Here is a 13,453-nt window from a genome sequence, read left to right as displayed (position 1 = left end):
AAAGTAACTTTACCTGAAGCGGTTGTTGAAGGGCTCTGTATTCTTTTCTGCTCAGCCACTGGTCCAAATCCTCCAAACGCTTCTTCCTACATTAAAAAAAGAACACTTATGAATGTTTTGTGACCATATAGTTTTTGTAATGCTAAAATTGAGGGAAGAAGCAATGTTGGTTAACAGGTCAAATCATCCATCATGGCACATAATTGTCAGTTGGCCTAGATGTGCAACACTTGAGTCATTTATTAAGTCAGGCTATAGGCTATGATGATGTCCTAAATCTCACTTTTGCCTGCTGGCTGACTCTGGCGCTCTCATGTTTCTCTGGCTTTTCAGATGACATGACGACAGTTGGAGAAAGCTCAAACCACAACAATCACTTTGAATTGAACAACCAAATATTACTCGGTGACTAACACGTTGTACTGCTTTTCTGCTCCCTGAGGATAGGAAAATGCAAAGGTGGTTGGTCATACAGTACGTAGACAGCTAGGAAGACATCCAGAGCAAAGACACACAAAAGAAAAAGAGGCATATATTCTATAACCATTAGAGCAGCCTTGTAAGTTTTTAATGATCATTACACATCTGAATACGCACTTTCAACTAGTGAGGCAAAAAAAAAGTGAAGTGTGGCTTGTAGAGCCAGACCAATATAACAGCAGGCCGATATTATCGGCCAATATTAGGCATTTTCCAAACTATTGTATCGGTATTTATATTTGCTGATAAATTATTTATTTTTTTATATTCATTTATCAGAATCATTCATGATGACAAATAAATGATTGTGATGAATGAATAATTCAAAAATTTAAATAAAACGGACGAAACACCCTTCAACCATGTTATGAGTGTTGGTGTTGCATAGTTTGTCCACCAGGGGGCGCTCTACAGCATTCCTGTTGGCAACACTTTTTTTGTTATTGTTTTTCTTTGTCTTTTTTTTGTTTTTTGAAAGGACTTTAAGTTTCATATCTTAAATTTGTTTTTTGATACATTTTATTTATCAGAACTTTTATATATTTTGATGTTCCCCTGTTCTGTTGTGACAATTAAACTATTATTTTAAACTGCATTATATTATTTTAGTGAGAACTCATAAATAACTACAAATCTAATCTTTGTGTTTTATTCAAACATTGTCCGATATATCAGATTTTTAAAACCCCAAAATATTTGTATTGTATTGGCATTAAAAATCCTTTATCGGTCGGGCTCTAGTGGCTTGAGGGTGGCATCAGAGGAAAGGCAATGCTGTTGTCTAAATGTAAAGGGTTAATCCTATGTACTCACTATCCCAGATGGAGCTTATCAGACTCAGCTGTACATTCTCAGCTTTGGTTAAACTTTCATCAGTTTCAGCTTTGACAGCCTCAGAAGTACTGTGCTTTTGATAAAAGTCTACTGTTGGATGTTGACACCCATTTTAAGCATCTAACATATTAGCATGTATGTATGTTAGCATCTATGTTAATTTGCAAACATTACCCTTCACTTGTTTGCATAATAATAAGTTGGCATTACCATGTTATACGACATGCTTCCCATGTTACCATGTAATGAATAATCTCCAAGAAAGCTGAGGCTGACAGGACATTGTTCATTAGTTTGAGTTTTTCTAAACTGAAGAACACGTTTGGCTGATTAGTTACGTTAAATTAAAGAACATCTCCAAAGACATTAGGAGTCATCCTATATAACAAATTTGATCCAGTTTATTCGTCAAGCAATTGGCAATATATTGTACTTTATTTTGACATTTGTTGTCTCAAAAGATAAACTAGTTTAAACTTTTCACTCCACCACATTGAAAACACGACTGTGTCACATGTGCCAGAAGAACATGTGTTATTACTTTAGAACAAGTGCAAGAAAACATATTGAAGTAACACCAACAAAGACTCATCACCCATCTATCTGGCACTGGGTCTAATGATGTGTCAAAAAGCACATACAAAACATAACCTGGCAGATTAAACAAGCTGTAATAACTTGTCAATTTCTTTCACAACAAAACATACATACATGCCAGAAAGAAATTAAGCAAACATCACAAATCTCATTTGATATTTCAGATACTGATCCACTGACTTAAGTGTCAATCTTCTCTTTCTTTTTAATTTCAATGGTGGTGGTTCAAGAAATGATGGATGCAACTGTAAATGTGATATGTCCTGGTGTACATCATCAATCCTTTCTCTGATGCCTCAGTGAAGCCTTGAGATGTGTAACAAAGAAATCATTGGAGGGTAATTAACATCTGACATCTTCCTCAGTATCCTGATCTGAGCCACTTACTTCTTGCAATCAGTGTGTGTGTTTAAGAGTAGAGGTGAGCATGTCATTTCATAATGTTTATTTATAGCAGCGTGTGGGGATGCAGTTAAGGTCTCGTTGGCCCAGTTTGTAGAGCAGCTGCTATCCAAGTGTAGTCAATGCAAGTGTGTGCACATGCAAACTGATTTGCACCACCTTAGAGTTACACATATTGGAATATGACTGAGACATAAATGTGTCTGAATCATGCACACTGAGGAATCTAACTAAAAATAAATATTTAAACCACTAATGACTGCTACAAAACTGTCTCTTTCATCTGTTCTACATATAAATAAACAGCAATAACAGATAGTCAATCATGCTGTTTATCCTGGCAGTCAATACTGATTTGAACATCCTCCACTCCTTATCTCCTTACATTTCTCTCTCCACTTTCAGTCTCTCTCCTCTTTCCCTCTTCCCACAATAACACCAGCATCCTCTCCTCTCTGAGCAAGCTGCTGCTCTTGGTTGGTGTTGTTGCAGAGCGAAGGGGGGCGGAGTACTAACGGCCGGATCTGACTCGCTGTAATAGTGCGAGTAGCAGTCAATGACATCACAGCGCCACAGAGCAGACTGCACAGGTTCATGTACACTCACATGTACTGTACCTCCTGATTCTGTCAGCCACACATACACACGGTTACAGAAACACAATGACACACACCCTCTGCGCCCAAACTGCACAGCAAGCTCTAAACAACATAGGAGTGAAGATGCGGGGGAGGGGAGCAAAGGCTAGGCAAGCAAGCAAACACGAGTGAAAAAGGAGGATGGCTGTGGGAGGAGGAGGGTGAAGAGGAGAGGAAAAAAAAGACAAGGAAGCAGCATCTTGACCACATGCACCATCAACAACAGAGGGAGCGCAGTCGTCTCCTGGGAGCACTGAGGATGAAAGGGGTTTGGGGTTTAAACATGCTCACGCAGAAGCTTGCCAAAAACCAATCTAAACAAGCCTCCCACACACAAGAAGCCTTCCCTTTCCTCCCCCTTACTCATGTTCTCTGCCATGCTCCCAAACACATATTCAGTCACTCACTCATTGCTCGCTTGCTTGCTTCCTGCCCACTGGCTGCCGAGCACAGAGCAGCAGCGTGTGAGAGACAAGGCTCGCCGTGAGCTCAATAGTAGGGCAGGCACAGGGAGGTAACTTCAAGAAGTAAACAAACACTGTAGTAGACTAGCATGGTAAGGTTTGTGTACTGCGTTGCATTGCAACATGCAAGGGATAAAAAGGTTAATAGAAAGACCTGTGTTTCTCTTTTCTGATTCTCATTTCATCAGCTGAGGAGTGTACAAGAATGTTTTGAACACAACTGTTCAAGCTCTTTCTTATCTTTGCTGGCTTTTGCTGTCCATCTCACCATGAAGACCTGAGCAGGTTAACTTCCTGCTGGTCTGTCAGATCTCATGTAACTGATCAATGCATAAATTACTTGATATGAATCACTCAAAAATAGAGAAAGGGAAACCAATCTGACTCATTGTGGAAGCAACATAATTTTCAGGAGGTGCGAGGGACTGTCCCTGAAAGTTTTGAGACGGAAGTGAATTTAGTTTGAGGTATACGTCTCTATATCATTTTGACAGTGCTATGCACTCTGAGAAAGCGAACGGGACTTTTACTGTCTATAAAGACAACATTTAGAAGAAATCCAAATGGTTATTGACAAAGGGCTGTAGATTAGGTACACGTTTTCCAGGCAGGGTACAAACCAGGCTTTAACCTAGAAACGTTATTCCTTGCTTAACATTGGTTTTCTGAAATGCATCTTTATTTTAAACTACTCGATGAAGGAATCCCAGACTTAGATTGATTAAGATTAATTTTAATCTATGTTAGTTCTCAATAGTGAGAGTATGCACCCATCTCTAGCCTTCAGTTGCTCTAAAAAGCTGTAATGCATCACGAAAAGCCCATAACTTGGTGGAATTGGAGTAAAAGCAGACAGAATAACAGAAGCTGATAAAAGAACAAGTTTCTTTTTAAATCTTTATGATCCGACCATGTCTCCTAAAAAGTATCTTCATATACAGCTAATGCAATAGCTACTTACATTTTATGGCAGTAGTAAAAAAGTAATGGTGTGTAGGTTTGGAGGTGGATGTGCATACAAAGGCTGGACCTAGGTTAACTTCTGGTCTCAAAGTAAAAGCTAGTGCTAAAGTTTGTAAAATGTAACAAACTTTCTCTAAACTGACCCTTGGGATTTTGCTATATAAATAAAATTATGATTATTATTAGGGCGCCTGGATAGCTAAGTTGGTAGAGTGGGCGCTTACATATAGAGGTTTACTCCTCGACGCAGCGGGCGGGGTTTGACTCTGACCTGCAGCCCTTTGCTGCATGTCATTCCCCCTCTCTCTCCCCTTTCATGTCTTCAGCTGTCTTGTCAAATAAAGGCCTAAAAATGCCCAAAAACATATTGGAGTACTAGTTGCTAGAATATATATAAAATTAAATGTCAGCCTTCAACCCACTTCTGGCAACCCAACACTAAAATGTGCAAGATGTCTAGCTCTATTATCATTTAAGCTTTCTACATTATGGTAACATAAGATAATCTCACTGGTATTGTCAACCCACCCAATCACATTAAGAGCCAAAGAACTTAAAAACACTTTGAAATAATATTAAGTATGAACCGTAGTAAATAGGTTGAACACAAACATTGTATGGTCTTTTCAAGAAGCAGTTTGACAATACACAGCACTAATAAGTCAGTTACCCTATTTTGCAGCAAGCAAAAGGACAACTACCATCAAGATCGTATTGCAAAGACCAACCACTAACTGTGCAAACATAATCAGCAAACTGTCACACCGTCACAGTTGCTGTTTTTTTACTTATGATATTAATCGACTTATGTTGAATACTAGCTTTTAAAAACCCAGGAACGCCTAAAAAGGTATTACTTCACACAGGTGTTAAACTGAAATCCCTACCATATGATACCACCTGCATGCTGCCAGTGCTATCACATTGATGTGTTATAATTAGGGAAGCATGCATCAATTGCAAATTTCTCAGCCGATACCGATACCAAATTTTCATTTGTCCGATGACCAATGTCAATACCGATGACAATGTTTGTTTTCTTTTCTAAACAAATACATGTCATTAAAAATGTAACCATACTCATCACACTAACTTTGAATGAGCAGAAATTCAATCAAACAAATTTATAAACAGTTTGAGTTTCTCAGTTTTTTTTTAGTGGCACAAATGAATGCACCATTAGTTTAACAAGAGTACCTGAAAGTACCATGATATTTTTGCTTTGCTTTATTCGCACCAGTGTAGATGCCAACATAACTAACGTTTCTTTCAGTTATCAACCATGGCTGAAAAAAACACTATTGCTGCTTTCTACCTGTTGTGGACGTCCCAGATACGCCTGAAAACACAGCGCACACAGCTAGGTAAAATTCACCAGGAACTGCGTCTAGATGACTGCTGCTTCCAGCACTACTACGTGAGGCTGACTAGTGCCCAGTTCGATGATTTAAGCTAGGATCGGAGCCAGGATTTCCTGGATGACAACCAACTACAGGCGTTCTGTCTCAGCTGCGGCTCTACGGCAAGTGGCAGTTTCATAACTGGTGTGCCAAAATCAATATTCACTGTATCAAGCAAGTCACACATCAGCTGAATTAATTTGGTATTAATCTGGTACAGTGGTGTGAATCCTAAATAGACAGATTTTTTTGTGAATTAAAGGGCTTTCACACCTACCTTGTTTGATCCGGACTTTCCAGTTTGAACCAAAATTACAGGTGTGTAACCTCCCATGGACCAAGGTTCGGAAAATACTGCCGAAATTTGGTCCAACGAAAAGAGGTGGTCTTGGTACGGATCAAACTGAACCAGTTCAGTTTGTTTCTAGTGTGAAAGCATTTATTTGGAGGGTTCGGACTTTTGGACCAAATACCAGAAGTTCTGGCAAGCTATCGTTGTTATAAGAGAAGCTTTAAGGATCAGCTCAGTGCTTAGCGTGTATGTAATAGAGAGTGACGGGGAATGCGACATTTAATTAAGACATAAAGTGATAATCAAGTTCCATAAGTGGTTAAAAACGTCTCGTAGTCACATTGGAGCCCACTTCCATGTTTTGATGGGTTTTTTTTTAACCTGATGTGTAACCAAATACGCATCAACTGTACTCGAGACCACCTTTTCAAGTAGACTTGTACGGTATGCAGTGTTCAAACTAATCAAACAAGCTGGACTTTGGGTAGCCTAGTCAGACCCGAGCCAAGATCCCTGAATTCTTATTGCATTGCATTTATATTTTCACTGTGCAGCTGCGCCCTGCTCCGCAGTGAAAGCTCAACCGGAGAGGCCAGAGATCAAAGTAAGCACTCTGCAGATATTGAGCGTCATTGACCAATATATTTTCTTGAAAAATATGCAGTGTAATTGGTGACACCTATGTTGTCACAAGTTTATTAACCGGTGGGAAAATTTCCTCCCTGGGGCATCCCTACTGTATACCCTGGTGAAATGTCACGGAGGTATGATGGAGGTATAAAAATACCCATCAAATGTCAACACAGGGAGTCTACAAATCTAAGCAAACGTTTTTTATAAGTCTATGATAAACATCTCTTCCACTGTAATCATACTGTACAACTATTCCCTTCCCAAAGTATACTTACTCATTTCCCAGGTAAAGCAAAGGAAGCTACATTTCAACAAAAGTAAACTATGAGATCATGAATATTTCCCTCTGGTTTAAACCTTTACTAGCTGCCTCAGCCACGTCTCCTTTAATTCCCAGCTTGGGTTTCCCTTCACCCAGATACTGCTTGATGATACCGATTTGTAATAGGTCTGAATTCATGCTGCTTTGTCAGGTCTGTCTGCAACACAACACGCAAACATCTTTTAAAATGTTTTTTTCGTTTTCTGAATGGGGTTTGGATTGATCCGGGCTATGCAAGAGAAGCAATATGTGCAATATACAGTATGTCATCACATTTGTCATCTAAAGTTTAAAGTCAGAAGTTAACCACTTTGAGACAACAAAACATCAGAACAAGCAATGAAGACAAAAAACAGGTCAGGAATGTGGCTCAGACTGAGGGGAGGGATGTGTTAAGTTTTCAGGTTGGGACCCCATCAGTCAGTTTGATGTTAAAGAACAAATCTTAAGACGTCATTTCTCCCTACTACTTTGGACATATTCCAGGAAGCTTCATCTTGGTGTACTGATGCCTCATCCTTTCCTGGAATGTAAATTGGTGATGATTTCATACTCCTATATGCACCTAGGATGACACATCTCTTAAAAAAGGCAAAAGGGAAAATCCCAGAATTACTCTAACAGATACAACAAAGTATACAAAGTAGCAAATCTGAGGAATACTAAAGGGCATTTATTCAAGATCCAGTTTTAGTCACTGATTAGAACATCTTGTTTCCTCCACCAGAGTGAATTACACAGTGGCACTGCTTTGTGACCCCTGTCAGCCCCAAGCAAAAGGTGGACATTTGTTTTTTCAAGTGTCCCAACACTAAGTGCAACGGTTTCACATTTGCTCGAAAGCACAGCACACAGACCAAAACAAACACTTTCCTGGACTAGATGACTCCTCTTCCTCCCTCTCACACGTAAAGAAACTAGGAAAGTCAACGGACAAAGACAAACAAACTGATTGGCACGTGCGCACAGTGTCTCTCTATCTCGCTCACACACACACACACAAACACACACACACACACACACACACACACACAAAGAGTAAGGAAGACAACACAATTGCTGCCTTTCTCCCAGTCAGGCTAGTCCTAAGCATTCTGCTGTAGCAGAATAAAGCCATGGATGGGAGGGTCTGTGACTAATTCTCCTCCCAGTGTTGTCCCGTTGGAAGGAGGGGGGTCGCCCCTCACTCTTTGATATCCCTGCCTGTGCTCTTTCAGCCGCCCGCACTTTGTGAGAGCTAGAATAGAAGCAGACACAAAGCTTCCTGCTCCAATCCACACGCTGTCTCGGGGATGGGTAAGCGGGTGGGGGGAAAAGATGGGAGGGGGGGATGTCTGCCATTTAAATAGGCCAAACACCTGCTGGACTGAAGCCCCTTCCACTCAAACACACTTTTTCTCTCAAATCAGTGAGCCAAAGAGACATTTGGGTTGATACATCTATTCAGCTGCACTTTTGTATGAATGATTAAACATTGGTAATGTGAGTGGAATGGATGCAGCAGAAGGCAAAATATAATGGACCAAGAACAAAAAGGGAAAATTATGATGACAAAGTATGATTAGGTGGAGAGTGAGGTTGGGGTTGAGGTTTTGAGGGGGATAAGGTCACACATTTACATTCACTCAGCACCAAAATAACCAACTGAAATTTGGCCCCAATCAAGAAACTGAATTCCCTACAACATACAAAAGCTAACATATGCCTTCATTTGGACAGCAACAGCTGACAAGCAACCTTTTGAGCCACCCCAATAGGCTTAGTAATCCATTCCAAAGTGGCAGCTGTCAGAAGAAAAGTTGCTCTGCCTCTCAGACTGGGTTGTGTTTGTCTGAAGTGGATTTGGGTCTTTCTGCCTGGATGGAGGAAGGAGGGGTAGCCAAGTGTCCGGCTGGCGCTCTGTTCAGGGTCGCCCTGTGAGCTCAGCAGGCTGCAGTGAGCCTGAACAATCCTGCCCGGTCTGGCCAGACAGGCACTACACAGCCTCACAATGAAATCACCATGCTGTGTCCGCAACTTCCATAGGCTTCAGGTTCCATGGGGATTTAATGGTACAGTCTGTCTCCACACATCCCAAAAACTGCTATACTCTCATTCCCTGGAGCAGGGGAAGGCAGGACTCCTAATGACTTAAAAAGCCATTGCCTATAAAGATTATGTTTCACATAACATTTATGTTTCTCTGAAATATCATAAAGCTTTGACTTTAAAACCAATGTACGTAATAATCAAGGAAAACACTATGCATTATCTGAAATTCAGATTCAAGTTGCACATCCTAAATACTGTTATACCCATTGTCAGTATTTCAAAGCAGGGTTGGGAGGGACTTAAAAAGCCATTGGAACTCAAAATTGACATTTCAAATCAAATTTGTGTTTCTCTAAAGAACCATTCAGCATTGATTGAAAGTAGAAAATGTACTATATAATCAATGAAATCCCCATGCTGTGTCCACACCTTGCATAAAATTCAAGTTTAATTGGGGTTTAATGGTCCAGTCTGTCTACACACATCCAAAACACTGCTAAAATTGTAAGTCTTTAGGAGCAAGGGGCTATAACGAGAGTTATTATTATCATCTCCAAATCATGATAGGCATGTTAAAATCCAAGCATATTTTCAAGTTCAGAATTACAAAACATGCCTAAACTACCTAACTAGTATGTATGCATACTGCTGTGCGTGCTTCAACCAAATAAGTAGTCTGACTTTGGAGCCATGGAGTTGGTGGTAAACATCCCCACACAGTGTACTCCCACTGCAATGAACGCATGCTGCTCATCATGAAGAAGGAAGATGGTAGTTCGCTAAGGCGAACACACCCCCACATCACACGGTCCGTCAAGGGGCTCGTTGTTATTGTAGCAAGCCCTGCGTGCACACTGTCACTAGCAAGTCTCATTTCTCTGATAAAAAACGAAGCGAAATGACAAACTAAACCTTGCCAATATACTCTTATTGGCACTTCAACACTGAAGAGAGACTCATTTTGAATACGTGGCTGTGTATCGGACCGCATCTTCAAGCATTATAAAACCGATATTACTTTGGTAATAGCTCCGTACTGGCCGTGTAGAGAAGGGGAAAACATGTCCACCTCCCATTTTCCTATGCATCAGCAATAGCCCCGACGGCTAGCGTGGCGTAGGTACTGCGTAGCATGGTAGCTGTCCTAGCTTAACACCAAACAGCAATGGTAATGATTTAGCTTTGTGTATAAGCTCTGCCAACTTTAGCTGCGGTGCTTTAGCCCGCAACGTAGTAATATCGTGGCCGAAGGTAAACACAGCAATCTCCCGTGCAAACCTGCAACTTCAACACCGCTTATGACAGGATGATAATGATGTAGTTTCAGCTGTGATATGTAGACAGCTAGCCTGCAAGCTAACCAATCAGCTATGTTAGCCAAGTCTCGCTGGAAAGGTTGACACCTGCAAACAGCCAGAGCTCATGAGCTCATGTTGCAAATACTAAGCTATTTAATTGGTAGCGATAATCTAATAGAAACCTGTAAGTAAGTTAAGTGAAAAATGAACAGTCCTTTCTCGGATACGTTGCAGACAGACGCTAAGTTTATGTTAGCTTGTTACAAACCAAAATTGTGTACTCTCGCCTCCTTCAAGTTGACATGTCTTGTTTTCAAACACATTAGCTACACTATACTATCTTGACGGTCCCATGCTGTTACACAACGATGAGACGTCGCAATAAACTCAGATGTTCAAATCATATTTTACTGTGAGAAATTCATATTAATGCTAATACGGGATGATAACTTTTACTGTTTTGATCTACATGAATTATAAGGTCCAGCCCTGAAGGCTTCACGTCAGGCTAATGTCAAGTAGCTAACCAGCTAGTAAACCACGGCTTAGTTACACAATGTAATGTTACGTTAGTCACCAAATGTGCCAGTATATATGTTAACAATAGTGTGTGTAATTAGCAAGATAACACCAGAATTTCTCCACAGTGTTTTAACGTTAGCACCAGTTCATCCAAACTATGTGGATGTAACGTGAGCCTGTCCTCACTCACCACTGAGGTGAAGAAAACTTTCTTTCCAGTAGAGACCATAAATCGGATAACCATTTGGTGTTTGTGTTGTTTGTAACTAAAGTGAACGTTATAACACGTTTCTGTGGAGTTTAAGGCCACACTACCAACTCAAAGTTAACTGAGCATCCTGGAAATGACAAGTTTCCTTACAGCCAGACTTCACGTGAGGAGGAGGAAAAGATGGTCAACGTAATAGCTCTTCATCTCAAATGTAAGAAACGGCTCTCAGTGCTCTGCAGTTCTCTAACCGATGCTCCCGGGTTACCATCGGGCTCCTGTCCTGTGCTTACCTCCCCGCTGCTCGAGTCACTCGATTCCCCCAAAACATCCCGAAATTTCTGCAGGTTGCTCCCGATAACCGAAGAGACCTGTAGTGCAGCATCAAATCCTGGTCCGAGCCCAGCTGCGTTAGGGTGGGCTCCCGAGACTCTCCGCAAAGAGGCAGTAACCCTAATTCGGCCCGCTCTCCTCCCGGTACCGGAGTTGCAGCTCCCTCCGGGCCGAGCGGGGAACCGCCACCGACAGCTGTGCGCCATTTTACACTCTCTGCCTGTCTGCCCTGCGATCAGAGATACCTCGGTGGGCGGAACCCTAACCCAGCACTCCACATAAACAACCTCTACCACAACGCTCTGCTCTCACTGGCCGACACGTCGTTATGCAGGTTGCGGGGCGGAACTGAAGAAACCCCGACAATGCATTTTCTCAGCGGCCCTATTCAGACTCTGCATGGCTGAATCCAAATCAGGTTCAGGGGCTTTGCCCGGGAAAGAAGCCTCGCACTTGAATCACAAGGAAGGACAATACCGTTAGTTTGCGGTGCAGTTAACGTTACCTAAACAAGGAGAGTGATAATGTTTTTATAAGCTGCAGGCAAACTCTTAGATAACGCAATACAAACAACTGACTGAAAAAGCAATATTTGATGCTGCATATTGTAATAATTACCTGCATTTATGTATTAAGGCAGGGGCGATGCAGTGAATTTAGCACCCCATGGAAGCACATTGCTCTGCTGCCCCACTCCCAACAACACCACTCATACTAACCACTTTTTACACGAGAAACTGTCTTTTTTTTAAAATTTGTGAAATTGCATAGAGCTGAAGAAGGTGTACCCTGGGCCTGGTCACCAGGCACTCGCCTGCAAGCTCTCCAGGTAGGGCTTTGAGACAAGACCTCAGCTTCTGATACAGATCACTCAGAAAGTTGCAAAACCTTAAAGGCTTTTGAATCACTTTTATTCTGGCATCTCACTCGGGGTGGGTGGATCAATATCCAAAGTAGGCTAGGCCCACTGATACTCCCTAACACTTCATCTTGTTTTGAGAATCAATAGCATGGAGGCAGGAAAATAGAAGTTATTTGGGGTTATTTCACATGCATTTGTCAAAGTAATTAACAGTAATTAACCATTAACTACAAAAGACAATTTAGTTGGGCTACCACCAAGCACATGCAAATGGTACATGTAAACTAAAGTTTAATTATATGTAATAAATACAACCATGATTATAACCATGAACATGTCAAAATAGTCAATTCATATATGATTATGAAAAGGTATTTAGTGCAATGGAAAAGTAAGAACGAAAAGACTACACAATCCAATAACAGTTGTGTAGTTCCATCTGAAAAGGTTTCTCAATACTCATGAAACAACTTGTTAAAATAAACATTCTAATGTTAACTAGATGTGCAAGTTACAACCAGGAACAGCTCCATGCACAGTGACGGCGAGACTGAAAGTAGCTGATGGCATGCCACTAGTGATACAATGGCATAAGCCAATCCTATAAACCTCCACGTCATGGAACATTGACCAGGAATATGTATGGCATGTTATTATGCACCATAAAGAGGCTACTTTAAACGAGTAAAAGGTTGCTATCAATTTGGCAAAAGCACAGGGCATAAGAAACAACGGTGGATAAACTAACAATAGCCATGTTAGCTAAGACTAACATGGTATGAACTTTGGGTACATCGTCCAAGTGTATATTAAACAACTTAGTGGCCTACCGCTTGGGCCTACCACTTTCAAGCGGAACCTGCCGTTAGGAAGTGGAACGTGCCGGTGGAACACGTGTGGCATACCACAGAACTGAGGGGCATAAATCCACCAATGGATCAATTTGTGCTGGTATACCCTTGCTCTAAATTTCACACATAGTTGCTGAGCTTGCCTGACATAATGACATCATTACTATACAAGCTGTTTGGAAATGACTTGGAGACATAATATAGCCCTCAAAACTGATATTTTTTAAGTGTGCTACACAAACCTAAGACAGTTGATATTATTAAAGGAGGATCAAATATTCTGACATCGTCCTTTAGACAAAATATTTACCTTAACTTAGGGG

At 41.0% G+C, this 13,453-nt stretch overlaps 1 protein-coding gene across 7 annotated transcripts in view; it reads right to left on the bottom strand.

Annotated features, from left to right (window-relative positions):
- kmt2a (lysine (K)-specific methyltransferase 2A) overlaps nt 1-11,652 on the bottom strand; it is a 45,080-nt gene extending 33,428 nt beyond the window's left edge. For 6 of the 7 annotated variants that reach the window (XM_032503119.1, XM_032503110.1, XM_032503134.1 and 3 more), the window contains exons 1-2: nt 11,378-11,652; nt 14-86 (exon numbers count right to left, since the gene is read on the bottom strand). In XM_032503119.1, coding sequence (XP_032359010.1) covers nt 14-86; nt 11,378-11,623 — 319 coding nt within the window. In that variant the 5' untranslated portion in view covers nt 11,624-11,652. The remainder of the gene's footprint in view (nt 1-13; nt 87-11,377) is intronic. The other variant, XM_032503143.1, reaches the window with a different exon arrangement.
- Between the last annotated feature and the right edge of the window lie 1,801 nt (nt 11,653-13,453).

The sequence above is a fragment of the Etheostoma spectabile genome, chromosome 3, assembly GCF_008692095.1.
Source record: "Etheostoma spectabile isolate EspeVRDwgs_2016 chromosome 3, UIUC_Espe_1.0, whole genome shotgun sequence".
Classification (NCBI taxonomy): Eukaryota; Metazoa; Chordata; class Actinopteri; order Perciformes; family Percidae; genus Etheostoma; species Etheostoma spectabile.
This window is presented reverse-complemented; position numbering and strand designations above follow the sequence as displayed.